The sequence below is a fragment of the Echinops telfairi genome, unplaced genomic scaffold (assembly GCF_000313985.2).
Source record: "Echinops telfairi isolate 266 unplaced genomic scaffold, ASM31398v2 ScPeMD7_25;HRSCAF=90, whole genome shotgun sequence".
NCBI classification, from domain to species: Eukaryota; Metazoa; Chordata; class Mammalia; order Afrosoricida; family Tenrecidae; genus Echinops; species Echinops telfairi.
In genome coordinates, this window is record NW_022103922.1 from 20848559 (window position 1) to 20871777 (window position 23219).

General features: G+C 42.0%; 2 protein-coding genes across 4 annotated transcripts in view; one reads left to right on the forward strand and one right to left on the reverse strand.

Moving 5' to 3' along the window:
* FOCAD (focadhesin) overlaps positions 1 to 23219 on the forward strand; it is a 262779-nt gene that overhangs the window by 149133 nt on the left and 90427 nt on the right. For all 3 annotated transcript variants that reach the window (XM_004706558.2, XM_045289109.1, XM_045289110.1), the window contains 3 exons: positions 7960 to 8092; positions 15372 to 15557; positions 17632 to 17753. In XM_004706558.2, the coding sequence (XP_004706615.1) occupies positions 7960 to 8092; positions 15372 to 15557; positions 17632 to 17753 (441 nt within the window). The remainder of the gene's footprint in view (positions 1 to 7959; positions 8093 to 15371; positions 15558 to 17631; positions 17754 to 23219) is intronic.
* Positions 3200 to 3843, reverse strand: LOC101644784 (ras-related protein Rab-18-like). The gene has a single exon (XM_004706556.2). The coding sequence runs from the start codon at positions 3818 to 3820 to the stop codon at positions 3200 to 3202; it is 621 nt and encodes a 206-aa protein (XP_004706613.1). The 5' UTR covers positions 3821 to 3843.

Consider the following 23219-nt stretch of genomic DNA (forward strand, 5'->3'; position numbering starts at 1 on the left):
TATGTACATGTCTTTATCTAGACCTCTATAAATGCCCTTTGCCTCCCACCTCTTTCTTCTATTTCCTTTGACTTTCCTCCTGTCCCAGTATCTTGCTCAGTCCCCACCTGGGTTTCAGCAATTCCTCTTGGTTACATTACCCTTTATCATGCCCTACCAAGCCTCCCACACCCACCTCACCACCAATTTGGATCACTTGTTATTCCTTTGTCCCTGGGTTTTTTAACACCACTACTTTTCCCCCCACCTCCTTCTCTCCCATGTCTGCCTGGAACTGTCGGTCCCGTTCTTTTCTCCTCCAGATTGTTCATCCAGCCTATCTTATTTAGACAGACCTGCGGAGATAATAACATGCACAAAAACAAGACAGCAAAACCACCACCACAACAAAACAATGACCAAAAAACAAAACAAAACACAACCAAAAAAAAGCTTGTTCAAGGATGGTTTGTTGGCATTTAGGGGTGTTTTCCAATCCAGTCTGTTGGGGCACCATGCCCTGGCTCCAAAGTCCACCTTCAGCATTCCCTGGGACCTCCATTCCCTTTCTTTTAGGTTGCACCCCCTTAGTGTTTTGCCTCAGTGTGGCGGGATCAGATTGGGAGCAGTTCCCACACTGTGTCTTAGGTGTTGGCCCCTGTAGGGCTATGGGTCAGTGAGTCATGTCTCATAATGGGGCCGGCCATGTGGTCCTCTCTGTTGACTGGCTGCTCTAATTGGGAACATCTTCCTCATGGTCTGGTGGGCCGGGATGTGCTCCACTCTCTCCTCCTCCCCCTTCATCTGTTCCCGTGTGCTCCTGTCAGATATGTCCCTCTCCTGGAGCTGCAGATTCAATGCTGTCCTTTGAAATAAATTCTTCTGCGGGGAGGGGCAGGTATCCGTGTAGTACTTGGGATTGGGGCCATGCCCCCAGACCTCTCCACTGGTTCCCTATCTTGGCATGTTGCCTTCACATCTTGGAGCACTGGGTTGAAGTCTGGTCCTTCTTTCCCCATGGAGATATAAACAATACCCTCCACTTGGGTGGGTTAGTGCTTTGTGCCCCTGCTACCCATTTCCTTTGTATTTTTATTATTTTTTCCTTTACCCACCTCCTTTTTACTTGTCTACTATATGTATGCTGGTATTTGGTCTGGTCCATGCCATGTTACCTGGTCCTCAACCCAGGAATGTTTGTATACAGTAGCCTTTTCCTTATGCACCTTTTGCATTTTTTTTTAAAGCTTACCTCAGTGGACTCATGTTGTACTTGTCCTTTTGTGCTCGACTTACTTCACTTAGCATGATTTCCTCCAGTTCTTCCCATGTAGTGATGTGCTTCATACATTCATCACTGCTTTTCAGCTATGCGTAGTATTCCATTGTATGTATATACCACAGCTTTTTAATCCACTCATCAGTTGATGGAAATTTGGGTTGTTTCCAACTCCTTGCAATTGTGAACTGTGCTGTAATGAACATTGGAGCACAGGTGTCTATCCTTGGTTTGTTTCTTGCCTCTTCTGGATATTTTCCCTGTAGGGGGATTGCTGGGTCATATGGTAACTCAATTTCCATCTGTTTTGGATATCGCCAGATCGATTTCCATAGTGGCTGTACATACTTACAGGTCCACTAGCAGTGGATGAGATTTCCTGTCTCCCCACAGCCCCTCCAACATTTGTTGCTTTCTGATTTTTTGAATTGGACTATCTTTGAGGTTGTTAGGTGGTACCTCATTGTTGTTTTAATTTGCATTTCTCTTATGGCTAAAGATCGGGAGCATTTTCGTATATGCTTATTGGTCATTCGGATTTCTGCCCCTGTGAAACTTCTGTTTAGGTCCTTTGCCCACCTCCTCAGTGGACAATTCGTTTTTTTCTCTTTGGAAGCTAGTAGAGTATTGTAGATTTCAGTAATAAGGCCTTTGTCTGATGTGTCATTGCTAAAGATGTTTTCCCAGTTCGTGGACTCTGTGATGTCATCTTATACCCTTTGTGTTGGGTGTTTTTCTACTTTCCTTTATCATTAGTGTGTTGTGTGTGTGTGTGTGTGTATCATTCTTGACTTCTTTCCATTCTTTTTTTTTTTTTTTTTTTTACTGTGGAAAAGATTTATTAGTCTGTACAAGTTGGTTTGGGTATACACTATTGGCTACCTGTTACAGTAAATTATCAAGATTTTTCACTGCAGCAGTATTTTCCGCACACACATCAGAATCCGGGAGCAATATGCCATTCTCAAACTGCCCTTTAGTGTTTTGTTCTGGTTTTCCTCCTCCCACACCTCAAAATACAGAGAGAGGTTTGTGAGTATCAACTAGCCATTTACAGAAGCCATAAGATACAGATATTCATAAACATTATACACGTTATAATTGAGGTACTTGGACAAACACTACCAACGTTTATGAAAAAGGGGAGTTGGTTTTAAAATTCGTAAGAATTGCATGAGTTATCATAAATACGCTACCCACGTCCTAACGAACCAAAATGGGGGAAATCTTTACTGTCACTGCCAATTGCCACAGACCAAAGGGCCCTGAGTCCACTGTACATGTCACAGAACAAATGCTCGAGTGAAGCGGAGTTACCCACTCGAGTTTATTAAAAGACCAAACTCCCTTAACAACTCAATGCTACTTTAAAGGCATCATCAGAACAAAAAGAGATTTAATTATAAGTTGGCCAGGGCTACTCTTCGTGAACAGAAGTTTTCTTTATACTAAGAGAGAATCTGTCCGCCAACATCCTAGAAAAGCTGTGGAATCATGCTCCTTGTTATACCGGAAAGAAGATGTGCCAGGTTTGAGGATAGATGTTGAGCTCCCTGTGGGCCTGGGAGGCCCAGGTTCCAAGTAATTCAGTAATCAATAGGAAAATTCAAGCAAAAAGGAGATCAAAAGCAGACCTTGTATCAACTTATACTAAAATAAATGGATTTTTTTAACATTACATGATAAATGTAAATCATAAAATCAAATGTACTTCTAAAGGGACACCTATTTTATGTTACATTTTTTTAAAAAAATAGAGACTGCAAACTGTGCATGCTTACCATAACATTACCTGGGAAAGCCAATGAGTGGAATTTCCTGCAACTATTTACTGTCATGATGCAAACAAATTATGTGCAAACTACAAGGTCCCTAAAAGAGCAGTTGGAGAGTTTATGTATAGGAAGGATGTCATTATGTGATCAAATGCGTCCCCAGAGTTTATAGCAGAGCGCAGTAGCTGCCACACGCTCCTCCACCCTGGTCTTCTTCTCTGTGTGACAGCTTCACTCCTTTATTCTGGTTCTCACTCTCCCACAGTCCAGGGGTCTGGGTGATCTTTTCCACCAGTTCCTCAAAGGCACACTGTACACCGTCACAGGTTTTTGCACTTGTCTCTATAAACAACATGGAATGCTTGCAGGCAAATTTCAGACCTTCATTTCTATCAACTTCACGATTTTCCTTATCAATCTTATTTCCAACGAGCATGTTGACTATGTCATTTCTTGTGCAGTATGTTTCCAATTCATTTAGCCAATTATCCAGTTTAACAAAGGTGTCTCTTCTTGTAACATCATACACTAATATAACACCCTGTGCACCTCTATAATAGCTGGGAGTTAATGTTCTGAACCTTTCTTGACCGGCAGTATCCCATATTGCAAGTTTGGCTTTATTTCCATTCCCTGAAATTGTTTTCAGCTTAAAGTCAACACCTATTGTTGCTGCAAGTTCAGGATCAAAAGTATCATCTGTGAACCTCAACAGCAGGCTGGACTTGCCCACCCCACTCTCGCCGATGATGAGAATCTTGAGGGTGGTCAGCAGGTCTTCATCCATCCTGACGCCGCTCCGCTCCGACCCAGCTGGCGGCCCCGGTCCGCCTCGAGCTGTTACCGGAGAGGTCTGCCCCTCTTTCCATTTTTAAACCAGTGCTATCTTGGGGTCTGTTTTTTCTTTGTTGCCCTCTTTGTGAGGTTGTTCTATGTGGTGGTGTCTTATTTATGCTTGGTGAGTGTTGTTCTTCTGCCCATACTGGGTTGACAAGGATCTTTTGTAGGGCTGTGTTTCTGCTAACGTATTGAGTTTTTCCTTGTCTGGGAAGACTTACTTCTCCATCTATCTTGATCGATAATTTGGCTGCGTAGAATATTCTTGGGTTTGTGTTGTTTTCCTTTAATTTTTGGAATATGTTACTCCACTCTCTCCTCTTCTTCACAGTTTCTGCTGATAGGTCTGAGCATATTCATATTTGGGAGCCTTTATATGTGATTGCTTGTTTTTCCCTAGCTGCTCTCGTGATTTTCTCCTTTTCCTCAAAGTTGGATATTTTAACTATTATGTGCTTTGGTGACTTCCTCTTGGGATTTGGTCTAGCTGGTGTTCTTTCAGCCTCCTGATTGGTTTCCTGGTTTCCATTCATTAAGTTGGGGAAGTTTTTCTCCAAGAATTCTCTCACTATTGTTGCCGATGACTTCTTTGTTCTGTCTTCCTCGGGTAAGCCAATAATTCTAATGTTTTTCCACTGCATAGCATAAGACATAGCTCTTAGGTTTTTTTCAACTTCTCTGATGATCTTATTAGATTTTTGTTTGCAAAAGTCTGCTTGGCTGTTCTCCAAGTCACTGCTTCCTCCAGTCAATTCTCGAGGTCTGTGTTCCTGCTTCTGGTTCTTGTTATCTCCTCCCTAAGCTCCTGTATTTCCCTTTGGTGTATGGCCTTTATCTCTTCTATCATTTCATCCTTTTTCTATATTATTTCCCTCATATCCTTTATGACTCCAAACAGCATTCTGAAAATTTCTTTCTGTGGCAGCTCAATGTCTGCTGCTTCTATGCATGTTGTTATGTTCAGGACATACTTATGCCATTTCCTTTTGTTTCTTCTGTTTATTCATTGAGGTCGTTGGGGCTGATGGCTGTTTGCATTGTGTTGTTGTAGAGGAGTCAGGTGCCATTTTCCAGGGAGTTGAAGAGCACTGGCTCTCTCTGGGAGACCTGTAGTCATGCTTTGAACTGCCTACAGCTAATTTCACTATGGAATTAACCTACCACTTTATCCTCCTGTGGCTTCCCTCTCAGGGGAGTGCCCCAGAAGGCTGATGGGTTGCCTGCTTTGGTGTTGCAGAGGTTCCTGCAGCAGCTTCGAACATTGACTAGTGTTGGCCGAGCTGCCTTAGACCCCCAGGCACACAGGCAGGAATTCCCTGGTAAGAAGCTGGTTGCACAGGGTGGAGCTCACCTAGCTGTGTGTGGCACAGGCATAATTGCCCTAGGCTAAGGGGAGTGGTCTTGAGGTCAGCACTGGAGTGTGAGAGAACAAGAAAGAGACAAAGAGGAGAGAAAAAATTTAAATGTATGCCCGCTGAGATTGTGGGGGGATATAGAGACGAGAGGGCAACAAAAGTAACAATTTAGCTGAGTCCCAATCCCTTTCTTTGGAGCTGCAAAGGTTTCGTCTGTGCTCGAGACGGTAGTGGCAAGCTGTGGCTGTATTGAGAAAAAAACCCCTGTGCAGCTCTCCAAGACTGTGGGGGTCATTAGGAAGAGAGAGAAACAAAAGTAACAATGTAGCTGAGCCCCAATCCCTGCCCATGGAGCTGCAAGGGTTTAGTCCCTGCCCAAAGGCAGGTGTCCGCAAACTGTGGCTGTGCTGAGATTAAGCCCCTTTACGGGCCCCAAATGGTCCCTGCTCCAGCAGAGACAGTGGCAGGGCTAAGGTCAAGCCCCAGCCAGCTTCCACTGAGGTAAGCCAAAAGCCCTCAGCCCCTCAAAACCTTGTGGGTCTGTGCCTACATATCTTTATGATGCTCCTCCTGTGTTCCAGCAGTGTTGAATTTCCCTCTAAGTAACTCTCCTGGGCTGAATTCTGCAGAGTCCCTCTGGTATGTGTTACACCATCGACATCTTTCCGGAAGTCCCTCTATTTCAATTTGTCGTTTTTCTTTTTGACATTTCACATAAATTGAATATTACCAGATTCTTTCAGACTGCCTTTTTTTTTTACGTAGAATAAATTTACAAGGCTCGTTTATACTTTGGCATATATCAATAGTTGATATGATTAAGTAATACTCCATTTTATGGACAGACCACATTTTGTCAAGGCATTCGAGTTGCTTTCACTTTGGGGCAACTATGGAAAATGCTTCTATGAGCATTTGTGTGCAAGTGTGTATATATTTTTATTTCCCTTGGATACCTGTGAGTGGTACTGCTTTGCTGTAGGGTAACTATATTTCCTCTTTTTTTGGTCAAGCTTTTTTTTTTGAGGTGGTAAAGCTACTTTACATTTCTACCCTCAGTGTCCACATTCTCTTCTTAGCCCTCTGCATTTGCACCCTGGCCAAAGTACTTCCCTCTGCACAACACCTCCCCAAGTCTCCTGTCACCTATGAGTGTGCCATGTGACAGAGTTTCCCAGCACTGTGTTGGGCTGGGCTGGGCTTCACAGTGTGTTGGGGTGCACCGATACTAGTAGCCTGTCTAGTCTCCAGCTGATATGTATTCAAGCCAAGAGCACTGCCTTGTCTCCTCCGGGAGGCTGTTCACAAACTACTTTTAGTTTGTGTAACAACTCAGAACACATAGCAAAGTGGTCTAGGGCCAACATCTTGTTCAGGACATTTTTAGGCAACTAGAACTGGTTTGAATCATGAATACAACCCTTGATAAAGGTAAACCTGTTAAGTTCCATGTAAGTTCTCTGACCAAGGGCATTTGGCAATTCCGTTTGTCAGAACCTAAACATTTTTCAAAGGTTTGCAAATCGTCTCTCTGGTGTGCATTGATGTCAACAAATGCTGTCATGCCGTATCAGGGAGACATCCTGATTGTTAGCTCTGTAATTATGGCTAGCTCAGCCCTCGAGAAATAGGTCCTTAAGAATGAACTAGAATTAAGTCTGAGCTTGGAGAGCTCTCAGGTAGTCAGGAGGTTTTTACCCTCCCTTGACTACTGAAGAACTGAAGAGAACACTAGTTAGGGTTGAAAGGCTTCATTGGAGTGGAGCTTATTATACTTAAGAGAAGCATGTCTTCTCTGTTGTCTTTTATCCCCTGCAAGAATCCTGACTCAGGGCAGTTCCTCGATGGAATAGTACTTTGGGGGCCTATGAAGAAGGCAGTCTGCAAGAATTGTTCATTATTTCTAAAAATAACTCCGGGAGACAGGCTAATGGTAATGACTAGGTTCTGGCACTTTATGGTTATAGCAACTACTTTTATATATTTTGATTTCCTCCCCTAATGCTTGATTGTTTCCATGTGAGCATTATGATGATGTGTCATTGAAAGTATTAAAAATTAATAAACAGTTATATCATGTGGAAACTACAGTAGTGGTAATCTTCCTTCTTTTTTTTTTTTTAACTATTGGTTCAAACAAAGTAATCACCAAACCATCACCAAGTCTTTCAGATTGCAAAGATGACAGTAAAATATGGTCAGTGTTTTATATTCCATAGCAACAAACCGCCGAGTCTTAACAAAAAAGAAAACTCATCTTAAGCATCCTCCCCCTCCCTGACCCTCCTACATGTTCTATTGGAGGCATTTTAAGATTTGGCGTAGAGATGTGGGCTAGTGTCACAAATTTAAAAAATAAACAAAGGAAAGCCTGAACTAGTCAGACAAGGCAAATATTTAATTATAGGCCACGGAAGTGTAATATATTGGATGTGTCAGTGTTTGCATTTTATTGTCTCATGGTGTAAAATGGTATTAGTTTTCTGTAATAATCATTGCTTACACTGGTTTAGGGAGATTTTCTTACTGTATTATGATTTGTTCTGCACAAGGAACTGCAATTATGCATTGACTGAGATTATGAGAGCTTACCAGTTAATCTAGTAAACAACCAGGTGTTTTTTTTAATTATTATGATTTTTTTGACATTATCCCGTCGTGGAGGCTAACTCAGTTTTTCAGTTTTGACGCAAACAAGACCTTTCTCTCACTGCATCACTTGTGATTGTTTCAGATCAGACCAGAAACCCCGGTATCTGATGAGCTGGATGAAGAGGATGAGGGTGATGAGAAGGATGTCGACCTTTCAGTTCCCGGCTATTGCTATCTCAAACTGCTGCCACTTACTGCTCCCTCGGTTCTCCCAGGTGACCGCTTCCACTCTTGAGTGGCAAGGAAGCTGGCATTCTTCAACGATGTTACCCATCTGATAAACTGTGTTCTTATGTAACATATACAAGTACATAGTACTTTAATCTTAAGTACGTCCTTTTAAACTGAACAGCTGAGTGCATCCTCTGTTCCATAGGGATGGCGTGAAGTTGTAAGGGCTGAAAAACTACCACTAAGAGGGGTGGGGTGGGGAGCGAAAGAGAAATTAGATGGGTAAAATTGAACTAGAAAATTAGTTCAAATAACCATCTCAGTGACAAAATGTGCAGTGGCAATCATTTAGTTTATATAATCAAGAGCCATTATTTGAGCCGAAGACTCAAATAATGGTTCTTGATTATATAAACTAAATGAAAAGATCATTCAAATTTTTTTCATCACCATGGGCCCGCTAATCTTACATACAGATGATTAATGAATGAACTTTGAACAGAATATGCTCACGCCCAGCTTGAAGCATTTATGCCTATGCACATATGTACGCAGGAAGTGGAGTATATGGCCGACAATTGCATGCCTTCCATTCACATAATGTCAGGTTCCTGACAGCACAGGAGGACATATTCGAGGGAGTCACTGAGAAGAATTTCATAAAGGGACTGTGTGCAATTGTGTTTATCAAGTTAAGGGAATTTCAGAGGGACTTGTGAATCAACCCAGAGTAGTTGATTTCCTTTGGCCTAAAGGGGCAAAGAGAGGGAACATTTACCAGAATAAGAGAGAATATCTGTATCACAAGATAGGATTGTCTAAGAGGGTTGTATGGAATCCTGATGCTATAGTGGTTCAGTGTTGAGCTCCAATCCACATGGTCAGCAGTTTGAAACCACCAGCAGCTCCTCAGGAGAAAGACTGGGATTCCTATTCCTTTAACCAGTTACAGTCTCGGGAAACCCACAGGGGTCGCTGTGAGTTAGCAGTGGCTCCATGGCAGGGAGTGAGAAGGGGGTCATGGCCTTCAGAAGAAGGATGCAGGGGGCCTGCCGTAATCCTGGTGCCATGTCGAGAATGCATTCCCAACCTTTACTGCTTCCACCCTCCGGGCTCCTACCAGCATCTTCCATGTGGATGCACACCTTAAGGCACAGAACAGGATGAAGGAAGAGTGAGGGGTGGGGGCGTGGAGGGGCAAGTGCCAAACACCCTCCACAGGTGTCATAGGGCTATGAAGTGGAGAAGCCCAGCCGCAGCTCGAGGGTTCTTTGTCGGAAGAGCAAAACTGGGCAAATGGCAGAAGATCCTCCAGAGCATACTTGCTGCTTTTAACTTAATCGTGGTTGTTTTTAAGGAGACTTTTATATCTACTTAGAATGAAATTTGAATTTAGTTAGAGGGACCTGGGTTTTCACCCCTAAATTTAAGAGGCACATGCATTGGCTTCCTTTTTTCTCTTGCTAGTCCACATGATTTCTTTAGTTTTTGTGTCTGTTGGTTCTGCTTCTGCATTGGGCAGCCTCTAGTGGCACATGGGGAAATGACACTTAAATATAAACCAGCCTTTTATCAAGTCATTTCTTGGGCATCTTGTGTCTTCTGGCCCCACATTCCTGTCTCTTCTTTTTTATTTTAAAACTTTCTTTTTAATTGTGAATTGGATGAAGTTTACAGTTTTCCATCCCACAATTTATACAAACGTAGTTTCATGTCATTAATTGTAATCCCCACCAGATAGCATTACTTATCGCAATTTCTCCTCGTGTTAACTGTTTCCATTCCTCCTTCCTTCCTAACCCGTTTGAACTTTGGGCAGGAGGGTGGCTTGCATTGTGGGGTTCCCTTTGAGCAATTATCTGCAAAATAGCAGTTTTCTATCGCGTGATAGAATTTTGAAACACACAACGACTTGTGCACAGCGGATACCTTTATACAGTGGACTTCCCCAGATGGAATACGCAGAAATAAAATTGACACCATCTGTGGGAAGACCCGATGGAGAAGCCTAATCCAGATCAGCAGCTAACACCAGACCAGGGGCCGAATGTGGCACAGACCATCAATCTCTCCAACGTCACTTCAGGCTCAAGCTGGATAAAATGAAAACAAACCTGCACGAGTCAAAACACGACCATGAGTCTGTCCCTCCTGAATTTCTAGAACATCTCCAGCACAGACATGACACATTGAACACTAGTGAAAGGAGACTGGATGCGCTGTGTGGGAGGACATCAAAGACCGTCTTCATGAAGAAATCGAAAGGTCATTCTAAAGACAGGAAAGAAAGAAAATATCTAAGTGGATATCAGAAGAGGCTCTGAAATTTGCTGTGAATTATCGAGCAGCTAAGGCAAATGGAAGAAACGATGAAATCCAGTAGAATGGGACATTTCAAAGGGCAGTTCGAGAAGACAAAGCCAAATATACCGAAATGTGAAAGGACACAGAGTAAGAAAACGAAAAGGGAGGAACATGGTCAGCAAGAACTCAAGGAAAAAATTCAAGCCTCGACTTGCAATTTTGGACAATTCTTTAGGCAAAATGGTGAGTGGTACAGGATGTGTAACTAGGGGCGTCTGCGCTGATGTCAGACGGATCTTGGCTCAAAGCAGAGAATCCCAGAAATATTTTTACTTGTGTTTCATTGACTATGCAAAGGCATTCTACCGTGTGGACCATAATAAACTGTGGATAACCTTAAGAAGAATGGGAATTCCAGAATACTTCACTGTGTTTATTCGTAACTTGTGCACATATCAAAAGGAAGTTGTATGAACCGAACAAGGGAATGCTGTATGGTTTAAAGTAAAAAAAGGTGTGCATCAGGAATCTCTATGCTGAGCAAATCATCAAAGAAGCTGGATTATATGAAGAAGAGTGTTGCCTCAAGATTGGAGGAAGGCTTATTAACAACCTTCAGTATGCAGATGACAAAACCTTGTGTGCCAAAAGTGCCGAGGACTTGAAGCACTTGCTGCTGAAGATCAATTATTGTAGCCTTCAGTATGGATTACAACTCAGTGTAAAGAAGGCCACAATTCTCACAACTGGATCAATAGGTAACATCATGATAAATGAAGAAAAGGTTGAAATTGTCAAGGATTTTTGCCTTGCATGGATCCACAATCAATGCTTATAGAAGAAGCAGTCAAGAGGTCAAAAGACACATTAGGTAAATTTGCTTCACAAGACCTCTTTAGAGTATAGAAGAGCAAGAATATTACTTTGAGGACTAAGGTGTGCCTGACCCAAGCCATGATATTCTCATTGCATCATATGCATGTGAAAGTTGGACATTGAATAAGGAAGACCAGAGAAGAATGAATGCATTCGAATTGTGCTGGAGAAGAATATTGACAGTATCGTGGACTGCTATAAGGACAAACCGATCTGTATTGAAAGAAGTAAGGCCAGAATGCACCTTAGGAGGAGACAAGGTTGGCAAGATTGTGTCGTACATACTTTGGATATATTGTCAGGAGAGATCAGTCCCTGGAGAAGGACATCATGTTGGTAAAGGGAAGAGGCAGTGACAAAGAGGAAGGCCCTCAATGTGCTGGACCAACGCTGCATCAGTCAGCTCAGGCTTAGGAGCAATTGGGAGGATGGCGCAGGATCGGGCTGTGTTTCATTCTGTTGTGCATTGCGTTGCGATGATGGTACCCAACAACAACAACAACAATATAGCAGCTTTGCAACACTTCCTGCAGCAGGGTAGAGGTCAAGGGGTCGCATGGTTGAGAGGCGAAGGACCAGGGAGACACATGCCTGCTGGAAGGACTGAGAAAAGGCCCTCCAGTAAAAGGACTGTTTGTTCATGTTCTTTCTGAACCTGACTTGTGGTGACCTGTTAACTTCCCTAATACACAGCTCATAATTGTGAATGTTGTCTGTGAGTTCTTGTGGCCCTTGCAGCAGATTGTCGGACCCAGCAGAGAAATCGACTGTTGCGTGTCATGTCGGACGGCTACCTCATAGGAATAGTCCTTGGACAGATGTGAAGTTGGTCTCTCTTCCCTTCTGTAGCAGGACGAGCTCAGACATGACCCTCTTGCCATTCCCCCAGGATGTTTTGCCCATTGCCTTTGCTCTCCTTCAAAACCATGCTCCTAAATTCTAAGGACAGCCATCCAGACCCTGAGGAACCTTGATGATATCTAAGAAGTTTTTATTATTTTGCTTCTTGTATACACCACCAAATTCATGGCTATATTTGCAGTAAAAGTAAACACACCTATCCCCAAATCCTCTGCCTAATCTATATACATGTGTAGGTTCCTTTGTTTTCCGGTAACAAGTGAAATAGCATGCAATAGAGACCTTGGGCTCAATTAGGAAGAATATGAGCAAGGAAACGATAAACTAACATTTCAGTTTTTATAGCTTATACTAATAGCGCTGCTGAGTGATGGAGAGTCATGGAATTCCCTCTGAAAAGAACCAGAGAACAAAGCCCGAGTGCGTGGAAAGCTGGAGTGAGTGTGTCCCACCGGGCGGGAGGGCAAGCACAGTGGGCCTGATTTAGATGTGATCGATTTGAGTTTTAAGCAATGAAGAGAAGGTGATCCAGAAATATGGCTCGACCATCGCTAACAAGGAAAGAGGGTGGTAGAAGACAGGGCCAGAGGGGGAGTCAAGGACTTGATCATCAAAGGCCTGGATGAAGTCAGAAATTTGTTGTTTCATTTTTATTATAATGATATATGTAAGGACCTTAACTATTTCATTGTTTCCACATGTATACTTCAGTGATGTTGACTACCTTCTTCAACATTTTCTTCATTCTTAAGTTGTACCTCCAGTCTCACTGTCTTTCCAAACTATCCCACTACCTTTAACACATATTCAATGCATTCTAAGCAAAAAATCTCCCCTTTCACCTTTTATTCCCCCCTGGTAACCACTAATTAGTTATAGTTGGTATTCATGTGAGTCTGAATCCACTCAACAGCCCCCCAACAACAGCACACATACTGCATCTAAGTGGTACCATGCAGGAGGCTTTCTTTTGTGTCTGGCTAGTTTTACTTATCATGAAGTACATCAGTTTCCTCGATGGCTGAGTAAGATCCTGTTTATAGGTATACATACACCACATTTTGTTTATTCATTCATCTTGGTTTTCCCTTTTTGGCTACTAAAATGAACATTGGTTCCAAAACCCAGTCACCCAGTGTGCATCAGAGCAGTGCTATAGGGGGTTGTGCTTTGTTTTCTTTACGTAATATTGTGAACTGGGTGAAGGTTTTCCGAGCAGATCAGTTTTCCATTCAACAATTCATACACATTTTGCTTGATCTCCTTGATTGCCGTGCCCTCAATATTAGCATCACTTATTCCTCTTTCTCCCTTTGATTCCTGTTCCAATTTTCCCTTTTTCAAGCACTTCTCTTCCCACCCCCACCCCCCACTCCCCCACCCATCACACACACACACCTGTCTTTTGTCTACTTTTTAAAATACTTCTGAACCTTGTCCTTGGGCAAATGCTGACCCCTTGATCTCATGGTTGATTATTCTAATGTGTCTGTACTGATTTGTTCCCTTTGTAGACCTGTCTATCATTTGGCTGAACATTGAGCCAATTGGATGACTTGAAGGGTGACTAAGTAACATTGTCTTGGGTGTTCTTCCAGTCTCTATTTGATAAATAAACCTGACCTTTTAAAAGTGATTTTGAATTTTGTTCCATGTGTTTCTCCCACTCTATCCATGACCTACTAATGTGAAGTGAAGCTACCCTTTCAGAGTAGCTGGGCACTAGATAGTTCTTCTGGTCTCAGGGTCATAGAGACGGATGTTTGCATATTCCACTTGTCCAGAGATTGGCAAACTTTTGAGATGCCAAGAGCCTCTCCTATCCCTCACAACAATTTAAAAATGATTAAAGAGCCATACATTTATTTTTACAAATAACTGGAATTACCATTGCTTTTAAAATTGTTCCGTTTTACTTCAGAGCCACAGGTATGTACTGAAAGCTACCTACGGCTCAAGAGCCGCAGTTTGCCAACCCGTGGTCTAGCCTACTGGATTCATTGTTTGCCTGCATATGCAGTTTTCCTTCCTCCTCCTCCCTCTGGACAGGGAGAAACAAATGTTGCCTGTTAGATGGTCATTTGGGAGCTTTTTATTTTATTTTATTTGTTTGCTTGTTTGTTTTTTTAACATTTTATTAGGGGCTCATACAACTGTTATCGCAATCCATACACACATCAATTGTGTAAAGCGCATTTTTATATCATTCTCAAAACATTTTCTCTCCACTTAAACCCTCGACATTAGGTCCTCATTTTTCCCCTCCTTCCCCGCTCCCCCCTCCCTCATGAGCCCTTGATAGTTTATAAATGGGTATTTTGTCATATCTTGCCCTGTCCGACGTCTCCCTTCATCCACTTTTCGGTTGTCTGTCCCCCAGGGAGGAGGTCACATAGTTCCTTGTAATCGGTTCCCTTGGGAGCTTTTTAAAGAGCAGTTACTACTCACCCAAGTAGGCTATGGGACACTATCTTTGTGTGCACTCGGTTATGCCAAGTGACATAGCATAGCCTCCCCCAGACTGTGATCCTGGACCACAGGCCAGCACACAGTCAGAAGTTTGAGGTTCTTCTATATACAGTGAAAAACTCTTGGAAGATTTTGGGGAGCCAGCTAATGTTCTGGCTTTGGGGTAGAGGATAGGTTCTAGGGATGGCCACCCCGCAATGACAGGGAGACACTGGTTTGTTCTGCAGTGAGAGTGAGGGAGGATGATGACTAGCCAAGTAGGAGATGGATGGAATGAGGATGTATTTGAAGGTAGATCTAGAACAGCGGTTCTCAACCTGTGTGTTGAGATAGTTCTTTTGGTCTCAGGGTTATAGAGACTGATGTTTGCATATTCCACTTGTCCAGAGACCCCCTTTGGGGGTCGAACAACCCGCTCACAGGGTCACCTGGTTCATAACAATAGCAAAATTACAGTTAGGAAGTAATAACGAAAATAATGTTGTGGTTGGGGGTCACCACAACATGAGGAACTGTATTAAAGAGTCGTGGCATTAGGAAGGTTGAGAACCACTGATCTAGAAGGACTTGCTAGTGAGTGAGAGTGATGGGTGAGGGGAAGGGGGCGAATTAAAAAAGACTCCTAGAATTTTAAGTGTCAGTGATTAAGGTGCCATGTTCTGATTTGGGAAAGACTCAAAAAAGATGATGAAGGTATGAAATTGCGAGATTCATGTTTGCCTTGTTATATCACTCTGGAATATAGCCACGTTTTTTCTCTACAGGTTAAGAATGAAAGTTTCCCTTGGGTTTATTTACTTTTATCCCCTACAGCTTTGGAGGAATTTTTTACGTCACTTGTGAAGCAAGAAATGGTGAATATGCCCCGCGGGGTGTACCACTCGGCTTTAAGAGGAGGCGTCCGTGCAGATCAGGGAAAGACCATTGCAGGAATCCCTAATTTTATGTTGAAAATGTATGAAACCAACAAACAACCAGGATTGAAACCTGGCCTTGCAGGTGAGTGGGTAGTATCAAAGTGCAGGTTTTTAATATGATGACTCAACTTCTCCTTCCAAGACAGAAAAAGCCATGGCAAGAACACAACTAGACAAAGCTGTATAAGTTACAGAAATTTAAAAATCCCATTTGAAAAGACATCGGAAGGCATGATGAATAAAGGGACTAAAATTCCAGAACAGGGAGAAAATTCCTTTTTTAAAAAAAGAACATTTAGTGAATCCCATCACAGACTACGGACTGGGGATTGCCACAGGCAGAGACTTGCTGGCGAACAGGAAATGCAGCAGCACTTTTAATGATTATACAGAGTGACAAAGTAGAGACCTTTCAGCATAAAACGTTTTCCTAACGTTGAGCCCTCACAGAAGGCCAATGAGTAGACTCCTTGCTTCTGGCAGATTTGACAATCTCCTTCAGTCATGTGGTCCTTAGGAAACAGAGAAGAGCTAGGAGCGGGGCCCTGGAAACAGAGCACACATATGAGAAATTGATCGTGGAGCTCCACAGCTGCTTCCACCTGGGTGTACGATGAATTCTGGCCATTGCTGCAGGCTGAAAATGGGGGCTTGACTTGGCAGGATGCTGGTGTGAGAGGTGATAAACCACAGAGGTCTCAGCATTAGCGGGATGCTGGAGTGATGCTACTCTGGACTTGAGGAGCCTCAAATGCACAGCTTGTTTCTCCAAGATATTGGCTAAATGTTGAAAGTCTATCAGATGGGAAACTAAAGCGCTAAACTGAAACCACCCAGATTTCCCACAACCCCTCAGGACTTCCTAGACCATCCTTGAAAATGCTAGAGGAAGCATGTCTTAAGGAAAGGGGTGGACCAGGTCTGTGCTGCCATTTACTGGCACTGTAAACCCAAACCAAGGTCGGTTGTCATTGAGTTGATTCCAACCCATTCGCACCACTGTGGGGCAGAGTAGAGCAGCCCCATAGGTTTCAAAGGTTGCCAGAACCAGACTGGCACATTTTTTTCTCTGGCAGAGCAGTGAGTGGGTGAGTACTTACCACCAAGTGCTTAATTACAGCTACACCACCAGGGCTCAAGCCTGAGCCAGCTCACTTCCTGATTAAATTGAGATGATCAGACCTCCACTTCACCTGCTTAACAGAGGAGAGGAGAAACTCATTAGAGCCTCTATGGTTTTTTTCATGTCCAACATTCAACAAAAAAGTACCAGACACCTGAAGAAGCTCGAAATGAAGGCAGCATTCTATGAAGATAAAGCCATTTCAGTCAGAACATGACTAATTAATGGACACTCAATAATATAGCTTAAAAATATATAAGCCAGAAATTTACAGAACTGAAAGAAGAAACAGGCAAATCCACAGTCACAGAAGTTCTGGATGTGTCAGAATTCCCCAGGTAGTTTCCAAAATTACCCTGTCATTCTACTGCACTGGCCTGACTGCCATTGTTTTCCGCTCTCTTTGAGGGTGGGTTGAAGCTGGAATCTCAGTTGGCACCTAGCCAACCAGAGTGAGGGCAAGAAGGAGAAGTAGACGGAAAGACGAGAAGAGGGAGGATGAATATATGTGGTTGCAAGGATTCAGATGCAGTCTCAGGAGTCCTGAGTGGATTTGGGAGAGCTAGGTCCTTCCTTTGGGTGGTTTCAGCTTCACCCTTTAATCACGTGTGTGGAGAAACCAGAAGAACCTTGTTACTGAGAATTTATGAAGATGAATATGCTCAAGCATTTTTATTTAATTTTTAAAAGCACTATAAACTCTAGAGGTAACTGCTCATAAAATTTTAAATGAGCATTTATAACAGCCATAAATCTGTTCATTTATCTATTTTCAATTTATTTGCAAACAAATAATACACTTATGACTAATTCATAAACTTACTAATTTATAAATAAGATATTTTAAATAAAATAACTTTTAGGTATCTCTTCTGTCTTTCCTTATAGACCAGTAGTCAAAAACCATAATTTGCTCAGCAAATTCTCATTAAATTACTAAATCTCCCTCTTCAGATAGATTAAGTCTGTATTCTTGAGAATGTAATGAATTTTTATCATAAACATTTTTTATGTTTCCTATTTTTGTTTCAAGGTGGTATGTTGTTTTGTTATGATGTCTCGATGTATCAGGGTAAAGATGGCAAACCGTTGAATAGATTGATGGCCAGTAGAGGGCGAAGTTTCAAGCAGACTTCCCTTGCTCTAGTACATGAGGTAGGTGCCTTCCCATAGTCTGAAGAGGCTCTTTTCCCTTTGCATGTGTTTTGGGGTTTCCCAATTTCATTTTCTGTTTATGAAATTTGATTTTGTTTAGAAATACCACCAGTAATGCAGTTTTGCTATCATATAAAACTAAGTAGCTTTTAAAGGCAACCAAAATAGCTGAGCCAACTGAATATTAAGAGTATTGAACATACTTCTGAAAGAAACCGGCATACTTTCCCTACTGTTTAGCATAATTATTAGGTAGTAATGTCCAGGAACTTGGTTTACTGAATCGATGTCTTAACTTTCGCTGTTTAGAATACGTATCAACATATTTGAAGGAATCAGATTGCCTTTTCTTCACTCTAATCCTTTGTATGTAAGGCACTAATGTTTAGATTTTGGCAGTATTAGAAATTAACAGTAAATAAAAAGTGTCAGAAACAAAAACTTGGTTTTCATTTTTGTTCATTTTTTTAAAATCATTTCATTGGGGCTCATACAACTCTTATTACAATCCATATATCCATCCATTGTGTCAAACACATTTGTACTTTTGTTGCCATCATCATTCTCAAAACATTTTCTTTCTACTTGAGCCTCATTTTCCCCTCTCCCCCATGAGCCCTTGATAACTTATAAATTATTATTATTTTGTCATATCACACTGTCCAAAGTCTCCCTTCACCCACTTTTCTATTGTCCGTCCCCCAGGGAGGAGGTTATATGTAGATCCTTGTCATCGTTTCCCCATTTCTACCCACCTTCCTTCCACCTCCCGGTATCGCCACTCTCACCACTGGTCCTGAAGGGTTGATCTGCCCTGGATTCCCTGTGTTTCCAGTTCCTATCTGTACCAGTGTACATCCTCTGGTCTAGCCGGATTTGTAAGGTAGAATTGAGATCACGATAGTGGGTGGGGAGGAAGCCTTTAAGAACTCGAGGAAAGTTGTATGTTTCATCGTTGCTACATCACACCCTGACTGGCTTGTCTCCTCCCCACAACCCTTATGTAAGGGGGTGTCCAGTTGCCTACAGATGGACTCCCCCTCATTCTACAATGATATGATTTTTTGCTCTTTGATGCCTGATACCTCATCCCTTCGACACCTCGTGATCATACAGGCTGGTGTGCTTCTTCCAAGTGGGCTTTGTTGCTTCTGAGCTAGATGGCCGCTTGTTCACCTTCAAGCATTTGCTTATCTTCAGCGATCGTGTCAGGAAGGTGAGCATCATGGAATACCAGTTTAATAGAACAAAGTGTTCTTGCATTCAGGGAGTGCTTGAAGGGCCTCTGTTTTTTATGCCACCATTTTCCTTTCAGATGTTTAGGTTGAAATGAAATTAGGCAAATTTTTGTTTCAGAGCCTATTTTGAGGAAGACAGTACTTCCTTTCAATGAAAGAAGGAAGGAGGATCCTTGGGGAGCAGAAGATTTGAATTTTTTGAAAAAGGGAAAATAGAGGTGACCACTGTATTTATTCCCTTTAGCTTTCATTCGTGGGCACAGAGAAGGGAGGTACTGGGTGCTTTTTTGTTTTTCAAAGATAGGCCTATAGGATTTTAAAGGCCAACTGATGGGTAAGGCCTCAATCTTTCAAAGTTTTCATCATTTAGAAATTCACCATAAGACTAGAAACAGGAAAGAGCGTGGACTATAGAAGATGCCTGATAAATGGAACGAAGGCTCTCAAAACTGATTTGAGATGTGCCAAATGCTGCAGGGTAAGGGAATTTGTTGCCTGTGTTACAGAGAGCCTAGAGCAGTGGTTCTCAACCTTCCTAATGCTGTGACCCTTTAATGCAGTTCCTCATGTTGTGGTGACTCCAAACCATAAAATTATTTTCCTTGCTACTTCACAACCATAATTTTGCTACTGTTATAAATCGGGCAACCCCTGTGAAAGGGTCGTTTGACCCCCAAAGGGGTCGTGACCCACAGGTTGAGACTGCTGGCCTAGAAATTTTCAAAGACAAGAGAAAATGAGATCCCTTTTTAGGAATCAGTTGAAAGTCATATTGGGCAGAATTATGCCATCTTTATATGATCAAATCTATGGATTTTAGTTTGGGTTCTATCTTCTGTCCCCACCGTGTCCATTTGTACAGAAACACACACACGCATGCACACACGGAAAAGAGCCATATAATTTATCAAACTGTGTGACCACAGATTATGTGAATTTTACATTCATTATTACAATAACAACACCTAATATTTAACTTAATCTCACCATCATTGAATTTATTCTAACTCATAGTGACCCTCTAGATCAGCAGTCTCAACCTGTGGGTTGTAACCCCTTTGGGGGTCGAGCGACCCTTTCACAGGGGTCGCCCGATTCCTAACAGTAGCAAAATGACAGTGATGAAGTAGCAACAAAAATAATTGTATGGTTGGGGGTCCCCACCCCATGAGGAACTGTATGAAAGGGTCCCAGCATTGGGAAGGTTGAGAACCACGGCTCTAGGTAGTTCCCGAGGCTGTAGCTCTTTAGAGACGCAGACAGCCTTAGCTTTCTCCCACACAGCAGCTGGTAGGCCTGAACTGCCCACCCCATGGTTAGCATCCAGAGCTTCTCACTGCTGTCAAGTTAATTCTGACTCCTAGCAGCCCAATAGGACAGGGCAGAGCTGCCTCTGGGGGCTGCTGAGCCTGGAACTTTTGACAGGAGCAGATAGCCTCATCGTTTTCCTGCAGTGCAGCTGCTGGTTTCAAACTACTTACCTTGCAGCCTGAGGACCCACTGTGCCATCAGCTTAGGTACGTTGAAATTACTCTCTGTGGGTTGATTTATTAATTTCTGTCTTAATGCCATGAGGTAGGTACCGTTTTTTATGACCATTCTATAACAAGGAGAGTGATCTTCTCAGAGTTTAGAACTAGGAAGCCATGATGCTTAGTTTTGAACCTGGGTCATTTGGCTTTGGAGTCTGTGAACTTGAGTGCTGTCTTTCTATTTTTGAACCCCCGCAAGACTGTCTGTACCACCCACCTTCTCGCCTGGCGTCCAGCCTTCCTGTTGTTGCAGTCCGTTTTCTTTTCTTCCAGGTAAAGTTTCTTCACACTTTGACTTTCTTCCCACCAGTTTTCCACTCAAAGTCCGATTAATCTTAAGTTTTACTGAACATTTAAAATATTTCAAAACAAAAGCATACAAACAACAATATAAGTCCCCTCTTTTCTATCTTTAATAATTATTCAAACATTGCCGATCTTTCACCCATTGCCCCCCCCCCCCCAGATATTTTAGAATCTATAGACCCTAGAGCATAGTAGCTATTAGATCTTATCTCGCTCACTGTCACGCAGTCCATCCCAACTCCTAGCGGCCTTGTAGGACAGAGTAGACCTGCCCGTGGGTTTCTGAGACTAACTCGGTTGGAGTAGAGGGCCCTGTCTTTCTCCTGACCTATCAGACAAGGGCCTTAAAGAGTAACGTTCGAATGTTAAGGTATTATTTATATACAATAAAATTTATTCTTTCTATGTGTACAGTTTAATTAAATTTTGTAGTTATGTTCAGTTGTGTAGCAGTCACCACAGTCACGATATCTAACATTTTCTTCACCCTTAGACTTTCTCTAGTGCCCAAGTGCACTCAACCCAGCCCCACCCCAGTCCCTGGCAACCTCTGATCTGGTTCCTATTTTTATAGTTTTTCCTTTTGCATACAAATGGAATGAGTGAGAGAAGGGTTTTTATGTTTTTCCCTGTTCATATAAAAGGGATGATACAGTGTGGGAGATTTTATATCTGGCACATTCACATAGAGTTTGACATTTTTTCTCTTGTTGTGGGCATCAGTAGTTCATTCTTTTGTATAGCTGAGCTGAATCCCATTGTTTGTCCGTGCCCAGTTTGTTTGCTTACCAGTTGATGTACCTGTCTCAGAGTTGTGAATACCTCTGCTATGAACATGCTTATACAGATCTATGTTTTCATTTACTTTGTATAATAAATAAATACCTATGAGTAGGATTGTTAGGTCATGTGCTAAGTGTATGTTTAACTTTATAAGAAATTACCAAATTGTTTTCTTAAGTGGTTGCCTGAGCCCTGGTAGGGTAATGAGTTATGCATTGGGCTATCTACCTCAAGCTACTCCCCAGGAGAAAGATGAGACTTTCTATTCCCTTAAGGATTCACAGTCGAGAAACACACAGGTGCAACTCCCCCGTGGCCTGTATGGTCACTCTGACTGCGAATGGACCCCCATGACACTGAGTTTTTGTTTGCCAACCCTGTATGAGAGTTCCAGTTGTTATACCTCTTCAGCAGTGGTTGTTAAAAAAAGAATATGGTCAGTTTAAAAAAGCTGAACCATCCTATGAGAATGTGGTATGTGGTTTCTCTGTGTGGTTTTCATTTGCATTTCCTGGATGACTAATGATGTTGAGAACCTTTCATGCATTTATTGCCATCCATGGCTTTTCTGCAATGAGTTCTCTGTTCTGATCTTGGGTCCCTTTTTTTTTTAACTGTATTTTTATTTTCAAAAGATAGTTCTTTTAAAAAGAGAGAGTTCATTTTATATTCTAAATATAAATTCCTTATAAGAAATGTACTTTGAAATTCCTTATGTATAAGATATATATGTAAAGTATACAAAATTCCTTATAAGAAATATTTTTCCCAATCTGTAACTTGTATTTTCATTTCCCTATGATATCTTTTGACTACTTTTTTTTTATTCAATGTATCAGACTTTTCTTTGATGATTCTTGCTTTTTAATCTCACCAAAGGTCACAAAGAACTTCTAGGTTGCCTTTATTGTATCTTTTTAGTCTTAACTTTTTTCCAGTTTTTATTTATAAAAAAAATTATCATTCACATACCTTAAAATCCACCCCAGATATACAGTTCACTGGTTTTTATTCTGAAGGTGAGCTCTGGGTGGTCCAGCACAGCATCCTTGGCAATTCCTATCTTATTTGTTGAATGGAAACTTCATGAATTCAGGGAGTTTGCTTTAGCCACATGCAGTTGTAGTGCCTGCTATGCCTGCATACAATAGATAGGAATACATATTTACTGAATCCATTATTTTAGCCCTTTTGAGAGTTGGATTTTCTTTTATGGATATATCCATTTAGCAGTAGCTTCCTTCTCCAAATATTATTATTATTAAGTTGGTGCTGAATACAACCATTGGTCGGTCTTAATAGGAGATGTGGCATTATTGTCATTTGCAAAAGGCCGTATGTGCTCCTATTTGTTTGTTTTACATACACACACAAGAAATTACATACCCTTACAGGATATTTGGGGAACCTTTGTGACACACTGGGTTTACCATTCATCTACTAACCCAAGGTCAGTGGCTTAAACCCACCAGCTTCTTCGGAGAAAGATGAGGCTGCTGGCTTCCATTAAGATTTACTGTCTCAAATGGGTGCATAAGCAAATGTGGCGAAGAAAGCTGATGGTGCCCAGCTATCAAAAAGTATAGTGTCTGGGGTCTTAAAGGCTT